Source organism: Hemitrygon akajei, chromosome 7, assembly GCF_048418815.1.
Source record: "Hemitrygon akajei chromosome 7, sHemAka1.3, whole genome shotgun sequence".
NCBI lineage: Eukaryota > Metazoa > Chordata > Chondrichthyes > Myliobatiformes > Dasyatidae > Hemitrygon > Hemitrygon akajei.
This window is the reverse complement of record NC_133130.1, coordinates 178,716,055-178,731,125: the sequence shown is the minus strand read 5'-3', so window position 1 is coordinate 178,731,125 and position 15,071 is coordinate 178,716,055. Positions and strand designations below refer to the sequence as shown.

Genomic DNA, 15,071 nt, shown 5'->3' with positions numbered 1-15,071 from the left:
ATGAAAAGACGCATAGAGTAAACAACCAGCACCCTTTTCCCAGGCCGGCAATGGCGAATATGAGTGGACATAATTTAAAGATGATTGGAGGAAAATACAGGAGTGATGTCGAAAGTACTTTTTTAACAGAGACAGAGAGTTGTAAAGTGCAGGCAACACACTGCCCGGGGTGGTGATACAGGCAGGCACACTAGGGACATTTAAGAGACTCTTAGCTGGACACATGGATGATAAAAACTGTAGGGCTATGTGTGAGGGAAGGGTTGGTTCATCTTGGGGTAGTTAAAAGTTCAGCACAACACCATGAGCCTAACAGTGGATATATTAGCCCAGATCCACTTTTTTTTATATGCACCTTTAAAGAATTGTCAGGCAGTTAATAAATAATACTAAAATTACTATCATTATAACTGCATCCACTAAACTGAATAGACTGAATCTAATGGCTCTTTGTGAATTAATCCATATTCTTATTTTTTTTAATCATTTCCAGTCATAACTTGATAATAAAATCCCATGGAATTTTAACCACCCTTTTCAGACTCATTTCATGAAGTGATTATTAAACAACGGGCAGAATAGAACAAAAGGAGAGAAAGTTTAAATTATTCCTGGAGTTAATCATACAGAGGAATTATGAATTTGAAACTCCAAATACTTGCAGAAATTTGGATTGTTCTCTGGAGCAGATGCTATCATTGATATAATAATATTATTGCAATAATTATACATATCCCTAATGAGAGGACATAGTGAATTAATTGTGGTAAACAAGCGCTGGAAATAGCCAAGCTGCTTTGTAGACTCCTGTGACTGAAAATGCAACCACAGTTCAGTGTTTCACATTCCATTAATTGAGAGTTCAAGTGACAGACCATGACAAAAACAGACCTAACAGCAAATGGCCAGATTACAGAAGTAAATCAGTATCACTTGCTTAAATGCCTTTGATACCATGAGCTTTCAGTTTGTAATAGGACATTTACCAGTTTATATGCAGAAATTCTAAACTTAATACACAACATAGTTACAAATTTGCACTAACTTTGACTGACACAGAATAGAGACATTAAGTGGTGGGGGTTACTTACCCCAGATGTAGCTTTGATTGGAAATACATCTCTTTAATATGGAAAAGAACTGCAATTCTCAACTAAAGTTCAATGGTATCACAGCAACATAAATTGTTTAACATGAATGTGTAGTAAGGGGAAGATACTGGAGTCTATTGTATACTTGGAGAAAGTTGTTGCAAATTTTGGCTGAGTGAGTAGTGGAAAAGTGTGAAGTCATGTTCTTCAGTAGGAAAAATCAGAAAGCTGATTTAATCTAAATAGAAAGAGAAAGCAAAAGTGCCCAGGTACTTGTGTGCACAAAACATAAAATGTTGGCAGGCAGGTGCATCAAGTAGTTAAGATGGCAAATAGCATTTTAATTTTTATTGTTATGGGTTGGAATTTAAACGTAGAGGAATAATTTTACAATTATGCTGGATGTTGCTGCTGATGCAGTACAGTGGAGTGATGTGTACACTTTTGGTCCTCTTATTTAAGGAAGGATATAATTGTACTTGAGGCAGTCCAGAAGAGATTCATATATCTGACTCCTGGGATGGGATGATTGTCCATACATGAACAGCGAAAAAAAAGTTAGACCTAGATTGTTAACACAAGAGATTCTGCAGATGCTAGAAATCCAGAGTAACACACACACAAGGTGTTGGAGAAACACAACAGGTTGGTGATATGTCAGACTGGCAGTGAATTTCAAGGGGAGGAGGCTACATTCTCTTTTAATGAAGATAGTCATCGTGTAGTCGTAATGATACTTGCATTATCAGTCCCGACCTGAATGTTGTATAAATCTTGGTTCATTATCCAAAGACTATGAAAAAAATGAACAATGTGCAATGAGAAAACATCCCCACATCTGGATTTATTTTTGAGTGAAGCTTATTGAAGAAACTAAAGATAACTGAGTAAAGGACACAATCTTGTGAAACTTCAGCTACAATGTCTTATTTCGAGATATTGCCTTCAAATTGCCATTCCACAACCGGCCAACCGGCTGAAAAGGCAATTCATCACCTACCTAAGATCAAGTCATAGAACACTACAACTCGAAAACAGGCTCCTTGGCCCACCTAGTCCGAGCCGAACCAGTAATCTGCCTAGTCCCACCAACCTGCACCTGGACTATAGCCCTCTGTACCCCTCCCGTCCAAGAACCTATTCAATTTTCTCTTAAATGTTGATATCAACCCCGTATTCACCACTTTCTCTGGCAGCTTGTTCAACACTTTCACCACCCTGAGTGAAGAAGTTCCCCTTAAACAGTTCACCTTTCATCCTTAACCCATGACCTCTAGTTGTAGTTTCACCCAACCTCAGTGGAAAATTCCTGCTTGTATATACCCTATCTATACCCCTCATAATTTTGTATAGCTCTATCAAATCTCCCTCAATCTTCTACTGTCTAGGAAATAAGTCCTAACTTATTCAACCTCTCCCTATAACTCAAGTCCTGGCAACATACTTGTAATTTTTTTGTACTCTTTCATTCTTATTTACATCTTTCCTGTAGTAGGTGACCAAAACTGCAGACAACACTCCAAAACAACATCTTATACAATTTCAACATAACATCCCAACTCCTGTACTCAATACATTGATTTATGAAGACCAATGCACCAAAAGCTTTCTCTATGACCCTATCTAACTAGAATTACAGATAGGTATTCCTAGATCTCCCTGTTCCATCAAAATCCTCAGTGCCCTACCACTCACCATGTAAGATTTATTATGGTTGTCTCCCAAAGTGCAACACTTCACACTTGTCTGCATTAAATTTCATCTGCCAAAGTTCAGCCCATTTTTCCAGCTTTGTCAACTTGGACTGGAGAGCAAGTTTGTAAATCTGGCAGGAGCAAAGCATGCTGGGAATGGTGAGAGGGCAGAGCACCTCGGGAGGGGTGTGGTACAGGTGGCAGAGAAGGAGTGCCAGGGCAGAGGGTAACATGGGTGCAGACACACTCAGCCCTGAGATACCACGGAAGAGCATTTGATTCTAAACAAGTGGTTTAATGATCATTACAGAATGTTCCTCTGGTGCTTTTTGCTCCCTTCCCCTTTTCCCAACCATGATTCCCTTCTCCCTGCCCCCTTCCCACTCCCAGTCCACAACAGAGATCCAAATCAGAATCAGTTTCATCATCACTCACATATTCATAAAATTAGTTTTTTTTATAACAGCAGCAGTACAGTGGAATACATAAAAGTACTACAATACAGATTTATTTAAGAAGACATTGGTGAAGCAAGCGACGTCTTGCTGGGAGTAAACAAAACTATTAACTACTTCAGTGATTAATTTTTTTCTTGGAAATGATCACTGCAATTAATAACCTGCTACTTCCCTTTTGGAGTTGAACTTCTGAGCTGCCTGTACGACCTGGTACTTTTGCACTGTGAACCGAAGCGTTGAAGGTGCAGCATGGTTGTGGTGTGGTGGGTACAAGCCACAATAAGGCAGTGGGGCCCGGGCCCAACAGCAGGGAACGAATCAATGTCTGCCCATTACTGGAACAGACTTGAATGTGATCGGAAGCAGCAGTACTGAGGCGAGGTGAGGCAGCAAGACCTGGGCCCGAGAATGAAGAACGATCCGCTGCTTGGCCAATTTAAGTGTCAGGCCACATTGGAAAGGTCGGATATGGGCTGAATTGAAACAGCAGGGCCCAGGCCTGAGAGCATATCAAAGTGACAGGCTCCCAGTCCAAGTGTGAGGAGCAACTTGAAGTTTGGCCGATTTAAGCGACAGGCCAGGTCAGGGTGTTGGAGCCACAGGAGAGAGACTTCCTGAATTCACTTTGCAGGACCTTGTCATCCCTCCGACCCATGTCAATGGTAATGACATGGACCACGACCTCTGGCTGTTCACCTTCGCACGGAGATGCTGTGGGCTCGATACGGGACATCCCTGACCCTGGCACCTGGAGTCAACATACCATCTGAGAATCTCTTTCTCATCCACCGAACCCCCTTTCTGTTCCCCTAACCAAAGAATCACTTATCACTATAGCTCAACCTCTTCTCTGCCCTTTCCTTCTGAGCCACGCAGCCAGACTCAATGCCAGATACCTGACACTGCTGTGACTTGCCTTTGCTAGGTCACCCCCCACCCCCAACAGTATCCAAAGTGGTATACCTGTTGTTGAGGGGAATGGCCACAGGGGTACTCTTCTTTTTCCTCTCCTGACAGTCACCCAATGTCCTTCACCTTACTACCTTCTTGTATGTCCTAATACACACAAAATGCTGGAGGAACTCATCAGGCCAGACAATATCTATGGAAAAGACAGATACAATCTAAGTCGCAAACACGAGGAAATCTGCAGATGCTGGAAATTCAAACAACAACACACACAAAATGCTGGTGGAACGCAGCAGGCCAGGCAGCATCTATAGGGAGAAGCACTGTCGACGTTTCAGGACGAGACCCTTCATCAGGACTAACTGAAAGAAAAGATGGTAAGAGATTTGAAAGTAGGAGGGGGAGGGGGAAATGATCTAAGTCGATGTTTTGGACTGAAACCCTTCATCAGGACTGGAAAAAAAGAGATGAGAAGTCAGAGCAGTATGGTGGTGGAGAGGGGAGGAAAAGGTACAAGGTGGTAGGTGAAACTGGGAGAGGGGGAGGAGTGATGTAAAGAGCTGGGAAGTCAGTTAGTGAAAGAGATAAAGGCTGCAGAAGGGGGAATCTAATAAGACAGGAGAGAAGGCCATGGAAGAAAAGTAAGGGAAGGAGCACTAGAAGGCGATCAGGTGAGAGGGGGAAATGGGAATGGGGAATGAAGGGGAGTTGGGGGGGGGGGGGCAATTACCAGAAGTTCGAGAAATCGATGTTCATGCCATTAAGTTGTAGGCTACCCAAACAGAATGTAGGGTGATTGCTCCTCCAACCTGAGTGTGGCCTCATCATGGCAGTAGAGGAGGCCTTGGACTGACATGTCAGAATGGGAATGGGAAGTAGAATTGAAATGGGTGGGAGATCCTGCTTTTTGTGGTGGAGTAGATGCTTGGCGAAGCAGTCTTCCAATCTACGTTGGGTCTCACCAATAAACAGGAGGCCACAGCAGGAGCACCGGATACAGTAGATGACTCCAACAGACTCACAGGTGAAGCGTTGCCTCACCTGGAAGGACTGTTTTGGGCCCTGAATGGTAATGAAGGAGAAAGTGTAAGGACAGGTGTGGTGCTTGTTCTGCTTGTAAGGATAAATACCAGGAGGGAGATTAGTGGAGTATGATCACTGTTGGAAATGGGGGTGGGGGGAGAAGAGGGAAAGATGTGCTTGGTGGTGGGATCCCTTTGCAGATGATGGTTACAGAGAATTATGTGATGCACGCGGAGTCTGGTGAGGTGGTAGGTGAGGATAAGAGGAACCCTAGCCCTGTTGAGGTGGTGGGTGGATGAGGCGAGGGCAGACACATGAAATGGAAGAGATGTGGGTGAGGGTAGAATTGATGTTGGAAGAAGGAAAGCCTCTTTCTTTGAAGGAGGACGTTTCATTAGCTCTGGAATGAAAAGTCTCATCCTGAGAGCAGATGCAGTGGAGACAGAGGAATTGAGATAAGGGTTCGCAATTTTACAAGTGACAGGGTGGGATGAGGTATAGTTCAGGTAGCTGTAAGAAACCAGATGTAAGATGCTGCCTGGCCTGCTGAGATCCTTCAGCATTTTGTGTATATTACTTTGATTTCCAAAATCAAAATCTGCAGATTTTTTATTGTTTCTGTACGTCCTGTCTATCAACCCCTCAGCTTCCTGAATGATCTGGAGTTTATCCAGTTCCAGCTCCAACTCCTTAACACAGTCTGTTGGATACTGCAGCTGAATGCACTTCTTGCAGGGATAGTCATCATGGACACTGGAGGCCTCGCTGCCTTCCCACATCCTGCGAGAGGAGCATTCCACTCTTCTGCCTGGCAACCCCACTGCTCTAAATGAGCAATACGAAATAAAGAAAGAATAAATAACTGAAAAAAATCTATCTACAGTCTATGCCTCTTCGCACCAAAGCCATAACACCCTACTCTAACACTGGCTGCTCCGCTTAAACCTACCTTCTTTTTAATGGATTTTGCTAAGTGCCTAATTATGCACAGTCCGATGTCTCCTTGGGAACTGTGGCACACAAAATGTACATGCAATTGCTGTGGGAGTCTAATAGCTTACCCAACCATCACAACGTCTGAATGAAGCACTCGACAATGAACAGTCCATCAGTTCAATTTAGTATTTTAAAAAAACACATGACATTCAAAACTCACAATGCAATTTTGAAATGGAGAATTTCTAGGTTCCAATTCAACATGAAATAATTCTGGCTATGACGAAACAAGACATAACAAGCTTACCTGTTTAAACCATTAAAGTAACATTTCTCTTGAAAATGTTGTTGAAGCACTAGATGCATCTCAATCCACATTATTTTCAAGTGACACAAGTATAGGAATACTCATAGGTCCATCAGAAAAAGCAACTGGTTATGGATTAAAACTGACATGGAAAATCTGGGCAAATGTAACCACTATTTTGCCCAATCCTGTGCAGTAACTGGCAACCTTTTCCTAGATTATCTCCTCAGAAACCTCTCATTAGACTGAGGTTAAAGGCCAATTCAAATTATGATTTTCGATTATGACTCGACAATTTAGTCTAGTTTCTGCTTGCTATCATACCAAAAACAATGCAAAGACATCTTCAAGAACATTCCAGAACCCCATGTTGAAATGTGAATAGACTGATGGCTGTGATATTCTTTCACACAATTATCCCTACCTCTCATAAAGAATAATTACATTAATTTCCCCAGGTTTCAAAAAATAACTGCATGTTTCCTGCTGTCCGTCAAATGTCTTAGGAACAATGGTGCTGAAACTGAAGTTAATGATGAAATGTTACCTTGAGTTTTATAACTGCAATGTAGCCATCTCTAGAATCATATGTTTAAAATATATTAATTTAGTTAATGAAATGAAAATATGACAGAAGTAAAACGCATTTCAGAGTTACATGGTGAGAAGTGAAAACAAGAAATGATCCAAGTGTTTATGACAGAGAGCAAAACATAAGAGGACATAAGCCTTGGCAAAACTTTGCTGTAAACATTAATGGCTGTACACTTAAATGGAAGAGCCTTATGAATTTCTGATTTTAGCACAGACAGCTGAGTATATGGGTAAGATAAGACTGGAACATGATATGAATGCAGAATAAAAAGGACAAATATTAAAGTAAGTCCTAATGTACATATGTAAACCATGATATATTTTTAAAAAAAATTTACCCTTAAAAATGTTAAATTCAATGATTTACATTACCTATTTATATGTAACATTATTCATACCAATTTAAGGTCTTTTATAATAAAATATTTTTTTCTGAATACAAAATTGGTGGAAGAATCATTCTACCCAGCAGGAAATAGTTTAGAATCTTAAACTAGGCATATCAAATCAATGTCTTTGAATCTTGCGAAGTATACATCATTAAATCCTGATATGATCCTTAGCAACTAGACCAGGAGTCAAATGCTACTGCCTGCAAGTATCATGAAAGGCCTCAAGCGTGCGGAAGTCCCTCCACGTGGGAGGTAGTCCATCCTGAAGATATTTTCCACATCGCTGACACGTAGCCTGGAATAATTTAATGTAACTTCGCAGCCAAGTCTGGAAAAAATTAATCAGAGAAACAAAAGATAAGCTTTTTAAAAAAATATTGCAACATTAATTTTTAAATTTCATTAAAAACCTGCTACTTATCAATAATTTTAAACAAGAATAACAGCTTGCGCACCATTATGCTCCACTTGAGTTCTTTTACAGATCTCTACTTTTGAAATACCATAAATCAAAATTCTGCAGTCACACAAATTCCAGGATTGACCAGAGGATACCATTTGGAACACCTGTCTTGTACACCTGCCTAGTTTATATCCTTCACTAGGAGTTCTGCATCACCAACCTAAAAGGCCAGAGAAAGGTCTTGACTTGTGCTACAGTAATTCTGTGAACACAACCAAAAAGCTGTGTTTTTAAAAGATCTATTTTATTCTGATTCTACACAAACATTGAGGGCATTGACATGTACTCACAGATGTGATTACCATGAAAGCCGATTTTTATTTTGCTCAAGTCTGATGGACCCATTAATCATCTTGCTCATTACAGCATGTTTAATCAAACTCCACAGGAAATCTACTTAATCAAAATTGTTAAAATTAATAACTTTCACCAGTAAAATAAGAAACAGAGGAAATCTAATTCCAAAAGGGCGTGTGACCACAATACAGAGGTATTGTGAGACTTGAAGATGAAAGAGACTACAGTTGCTAGAATCTAGAACAAAAAAAAAACAGAATGCAGAAGAACTCAAAGGGTCAAGCAATAACTGTGGAAGCACAATATATACCTCGATGCTTCGGGTTGAGACAGTGCATCAGGAGGAAGTGGGAAAAGAAAGCAGTACGAGGAAGAGATGCTGCAGAGACTTGTAGCTGATTGGTGGAACCAGATTTAGAGGGGAAATGGGCAGAAGCAACCAGGTGGGGATTGAGGAATGGGGAGGGGATGGGAAAGATGAACAAGGGAGAAGAAAACTGGATAAACAGGTGCTAAGAATGTGGGAGGAGAAGGGACAAGGGGGCACACGATGGAGTCAGGTTTGAAGGTAAGAGTTCAATGGGACTAGAGCAGAGAGCAATATGGGCCATTTTGGATAGCCCTGCCCATGAAACTTAAATAAGAGACAAGAGTGTGAGGAGGGGCACAGTGAAGTTGGAAGGAACATCTTATGATGAGATGAGATGAGGTCTACAATAGTCCCAGAGACAGTGTCCTGACTTTGTGTTCACTTTCATGGTCCAGAGTGATAAATAATACGTCCCTAATTATGGAAAGTAAGTCAAACACAATACCACATTTATTTTAATGGGAACACTGACATACAATATCTGTGAACTATGTTAATATTGGTGAAAAGTGGAAAAATATGGTATTATTTAATATTTCATTTCCACAAGGAGCCAATATGACAGAGCCTGCACAGCTGAAAAATACAAATCCTATTCAGGTTCAAACTTCAGGGCTGTTTATTACTTACAAAGCTATCTTTAATTAATTGTTTTATCTGTGGGATTCAGCTGAAAAACTCATTAATAACTCATATATCCTTCTGAACTACGATGCTAGTGAAAAGGTAAGTATCACTAAAGCCCTTAAGGACCTTATTGGTAAAAGAGAGCATTCTCCAAAGACCTGAAACTTCTATGTTTTAATCTTGCAGATGAGATTATTATTAAATCTGGAGCCACTGAAATGAAAATAGCATAAAATAGATTGCATTTTCTTATAAAATAACTCAAATTTAATGCCAACATTAACCCTGTCACTGTTACTATAACATAGAAACAACAAAGTAGAGAACAGGAATACATTTTTTCTATTACTTTAGAACCATCACCTTCCCTCTCTCATTAGACTCAGATGGACACATACACACGTTCTTATCTTTTTGAAGCTCACCACTGAATTAATATGAAAGGTTTTAGCTTTGATACATCAGAAATGATATTTTAATGTTCCTTTGGCCCCATCCCCAAATTAGAATCACGTTTTTTTTGTGGCTCCATCATGTTGTAAGCAGAATATCAGAGACGTTCAGTGGAATAAAGAGAGAAACCTCTTTTAAAACAACACACACAAAATTCTGGAGGAACTCAGCAGGTCAGGCAACATCTATGGAAAGGAGTAAACAGTTGATGTTTTGGGTTGAAACCCTTCTTCAGGACTAACAGGAAAGGGGTGATCATATTTTAGAAACACAGAAAATCTACAGCACAATACAGGCCCTTCAGCCCACAAAGTTGTGCTGAATGTGTCCCTATCTTAGAAATTACTAGGCCTTACTCATAGCCCTCTATTTTTCTAAGCTCCATGTGCCCATCCAAAAGTCTCTTAAAAGACCCTATCGTATCCGCTTCCACCACCATTGCCAGCAGCCCATTCCACGCACTCAACACTCTGTGTAAAAAAACTTACCCCTGACATCTCCTCTGTACCTACTCCCCAGCACCTTAAACCTGTGTCCTCTTATGGCAACCATTTCAGCCCTGAGAAAAAGCCTCTGACTATTGACACAATCAATGCCTCTCATTATCTTGTACACCTCTATCAGGTCACCTCTCATCCTCCATCACTCCAAGGAGAAAAGGCCGAGTTCACTCAACCTGTTTTCATAAGGCATGCTCCCCAATCCAGGCAACATCCTTGCATCCTCTGCACCCTTTCTATGGTTTTCACATCCTTCCTGTAGTGAGGTGACCAGAACTGAGCATAGTACTCCAAATGGGGTCTGACCAGGGTCCTATATAGCTGCAACATTACCTCTTGGCTCTTAAACTCACTCCCACAATTAATGAAGGCCAATGTACCGTATGCCTTCTTAACCACAGAGTCAACCTGTTCAGCAGCGCTTTGAGCGTTCTATGGACTTGGTCCCCAAGATCACTCTGATCCTCCACACTGCCAAGAATCTTCCCATTAATACTATATTCTGCCATCATATTTGACCTAACAAACTGAAACACCTCACACCTATCTGGGTTGAACTCCATTTGCCACTTCTCAGCCCAGTTTTGCATCCTGTCAATGTCCCGCTGTAACCTCTGACAGCCCTCCACACTATCCACAACACCTCCAACCTTCGTGTCATCAGCAAATTTACTAACCCATCCCTCCACTTCCTCATCCAGGTCATTTATAAAAATCATGAAGAGTAAGGGTCCCAGAACAGATCCCTGAGGCACACCACTGGTCACTGACCTCCATGCAGAATATGACCCGTCTACAACCATTCTTTGCCTTCTGTGGGCAAGCCAGTTTGGGATCCACAAAGCAATGTACCCTTGGATCCCATGCCTCCTTACTTTCTCAATAAGCCTTGCTGAAATCCATATACACTACATCTACTGCTCTTCCTTCATCAATGTGTTTAGTCACATCCTCCAAAAATTCAATCAGGCTCGTAAGGCACGACCTGCCTTTGACAAAGCCATGCTGACTATTCCTAATCATATTATACCTCTCCAAATGTTCATAAATCCTGCCTCTCAGGATCTTCTCCATCAATTTACCACTCACTGGTCTATAATTTCCTGGGCTATCTCTACTCCCTTTCTTGAATAAAGAAACAACATCCCCAACCCTGCAATCCTCCGGAACCTCTCCCGTCCCCACTGATGATGCAAAGATCATCGCCAGAGGCTCAGCAATCTCCTCCCTTGCCTCCCACAGTAGCCTGGGGTACACCTCATCTGGTTCCGGCGACTTATCCAACTTGATGCTTTCCAAAAGTTCCAGCACATCCTCTTTCTTAATATCTACATGCTCAAGCTTTTCAGTCCGCTGCAAGTCATCACTATAATCACCAAGATCCTTTAAAACTAGTTGGTCTCTATCCTGGAATTTAGGAGATATATGTAGTTACAAGAGGAATATGCAGCCTGATAGAGCAGGTTTAAGCTACAATATAGCTCAGCAAGAGGAGCTTCAGATGATTTAAGAGTTCTTTGTTAGTTCATATGGCTGCAGGCAGGATGTGAATACACTAGTGAGAGACCTCCAGTACATAAACTAGTACAGCAGTTCTTACATTTACAATGAGATATGAATTTAAAACACACAGAAAATGATTTTTTGATTAACCACATCCTTTACAAGTTCAGTAAAAGAAAGGGTCTATGGTTAAAGCAGAACCTTTCAGATTTTTTCAGACTTGAGTAATTACGCTTGTATTTCATTTCTTTAAGTTACTTTGTATCTGCAACCCATCCTCCACAATACCAAATGAAATCAATATATATCAGTACCTCATATAATCAAGAAAGTATCAATAGTTAGAAAAGCAACTTTAATAATATAGAACTAATGGCTGAGATCGTATCTTAAAATGTCTTTTCTTCCAAAAACTACTTACTTGGATGTTGAACATCAAACACTTGCTATGAAGATTAAAGGAAAACATTTTAAGTGAGCTAGCAAACTAAAGCTTTTGAGTTTTAGGATATAAAAACATTATTTATTTATTTGGAGATACAGAACGAAATAGGCCCTTCTGGCCTAACGAGCCACACCTCCCAGCAACCCACTTATATAACCTTAGCTTAAGCACAGGACAATTTACAATCGTTGGCCAGAGAGAACTACAACCTACAAATCAGTGAATTTGAATGAGTTATAAGGACAGTGGAAGCAAAGAAACCAATTGCCTTTGTTCTTGCCATAAGGAAGAAGATGGAGGCTGCCATTTATGAATAGACTCTCTGTTCTCCATTTAATGAGATGAAGTTGCTTGGCTTGGTCAGTGTTTTAGAGTAGAGCCAATTATGCTTCAGGTAATCTGGTGAATAAGAGATAATTTACAAATAAGTTATTTGTGAGGTGTTCTTTGGCTGGATATGGCATGCAGGTTTGTGATTGTTGGGGTCTGCATTTGCCCTGCGTGACTCAAGCAGGTTGCTGATTGAGAACAAAGAGTCATAAAATACCGATTGTCACTTGCTGAGAAAAGGGCAATAAATGGATGCTGGCCTGGAGCAGAGCCTATAAAAAGGTATTAAAAGTCAGATACACGACCGATAGACAATGACACTGGAATGCAATATTGAATTGGTAAGAAATGAGTATAAAAGCAGAGATTTTCACATACAAGACAGTGATGACTTGCCTTTGTGGATGTGAGGTGCCCCACAGACGTGGAGATTTGAAATGGGACTCTGAGGAATACATGGCCAGCAGCAGAAACTCATTTTTAATTGGTTTCTTTTCTATTCTTTGACTATTCATGGAAGGTCAGGAAAATTTAGAAATGCGCACACAGGTATTCTGTTGTGCAAGTTCACATGTTCCTCCATTGACTCAATAAAGGTACTTTATCGGTAATTACAGATTCTCCCTGTTCCTCTCTAACCATTATTACGAGGGCTGATTCTTGTAACACAATGAACACAATTAAATTACTAACTGCTACATCTTTGGACTGTGGAAGGAAAAGCAAAGCACCCAGAGAAACCCCACGCGCTTATGGGGGAAACTACTTATAGGGGACGCTAGAATTGAATTCCAAACCCCAACACCCTGAGCTATTATGCTACCATGATGCCCACTCATATTTACAGCATCCACAAAAAGCTCTTACAACTAGTTTATTTCAGCATCATTCAAAGTTTAAAGTAAATTTATTATCAAAGTACGTATTTGTCACCATATACTTTCAAGATTCATTTTTTGCAGGTATTCACAAGAGAGCAAAGAAGTACAAAAGAAAAACTAACACGAAGACTGATAAGCAATTAATGTAAAAAAGATCATGCACTGCGCAAATGCAAATAAATAGACAGATAAATAAATTTTTAAAAAGCGGTTAAGTAACACTAAGAATATGAGTTGTTGAGTCCTTGAAAGTGAGTCTGTGCAATCTTGGAGAGGAAGGCTATGTGACAGCAGATTATCTGTATAGGGCATTTTATGATGTCATGGAAATGGCAGTGTTGGACAGAGAAGTCTTATGGAGTTAATTTCTCTTTTACTCCCGTGGAACTCAGTAGGATTATCCAGCAACATAAGAAGAAAGTGATTTGAAACTCATTTGAGAACCTTTCTGTTTTGGAGTTAAGTATTTAAATATGGGAAGTACTGAGGCCCACTTTAAGTCCCATTAAATGCATGAAATTTAAATATCACATAATTGGAGGGCAGACGCATACATGGAGGGTTAGAGAAATCCAGCTGAGTTTCACTTACCATGAAGGACCTGACAACTACGTCTGGCATTTGAGGCAGCTGATAATGCAGCAGTGCTGTAGTGGCATGATCCGTCACCTGAAAGAGACATGAGAATAAAAGAAAGCTAGAAAACGTGACCATTGAGAGAACTGTCTGCAATGTTCAACTGATTCATTGCAAAAATCAGTTATTTGGGTCTAAACTGAAATGTATATAAGTGTATCCAAGAAAGATCTAGGTAAATGAATATTTTACCTTGTTGCCGGATTTCTGATTTTTATTGGTTTTACAGGCAGAATTACATTCCCAAATTTGCTTTAAAAACTCTTTTATATTTATAGAAATTAACACTTGATTTACAGAAAATAAATCCAATTAAGTATTTTCAGCCTCTCTAACATCTGGTTTTCATTCAGGTTTTTTTTATCAGTTCATTGCTGTAATTTTCCAATCTTGTCCTTTCTATTTTTCATTCAGTCCTGTGAACAGCATTCTCCTGGCTTTTGACTGCTCAATGGTAGGAAGTAAAGTGGGGAAACATCTGAGCTCAATTGGACAGATGACTCCAACCATCACCATGGACTGAACATCACTGATAAAATCTATCTCTGGATCCCATCAACACAGTATGACTGGAGAAGAGTGGGGCTACCTCTAGCTTGATCTGTCAAAGAAGTTAGGAAAATTCCCTCCTACAGCCCTGCAGATTTCCATGACCAGAATGAATTGCATAGATTCAAATTAATTTTTATCTAAAATGTTCAGAAAGAGATTTTGTATTTGTTTACATTACTGCTTCTTCAGCAGTAAACATGTTACCAAATAGGAACATGATTTTAAGGGTAGCTTGTTATTTTGAAAGAAATGAAGGAACAAATAGACAGATAAAACATTGCTCAGTCAGTTATTTCTAAGTTAAATGATGAGATACTGTACATCCCATTCAACATAGTAAAATGCAAGTAAACAAAAGATCTATTTTATATAAAAACAAAAGCCTTCTCTGTGGCCTGTCAATGGAAGCTGTCTAGAGATGAAATGTAGTCAATTATGTTTTCCATCAAGATTGTGAATAAATGGTTCTTGGGCAATTTTCAGATCGGATCACTTCATAATTCATGAGAGTGGTGTGGATGAGATAATGCGATTGATGGCTTGCAAGCAATTTTCATGCAACATTTCAAAAAATACATACTGTGGAATTAGTGGCTGTTCTTTATGTATT

General features: G+C 40.0%; 1 protein-coding gene across 2 annotated transcripts in view; it reads right to left on the bottom strand.

The window, feature by feature from the left end:
- Window positions 1–3,221: 3,221 nt before the first annotated feature.
- med27 (mediator complex subunit 27) overlaps window positions 3,222–15,071 on the bottom strand; it is a 288,145-nt gene continuing 276,295 nt past the window's right edge. For both annotated transcript variants that reach the window (XM_073052716.1, XM_073052717.1), the window contains 2 exons: window positions 13,865–13,942; window positions 3,222–7,732 (listed from right to left, as the gene is read on the bottom strand). In XM_073052716.1, coding sequence (XP_072908817.1) covers window positions 7,598–7,732; window positions 13,865–13,942 — 213 coding nt within the window. In that variant the 3' untranslated portion in view covers window positions 3,222–7,597. The remainder of the gene's footprint in view (window positions 7,733–13,864; window positions 13,943–15,071) is intronic.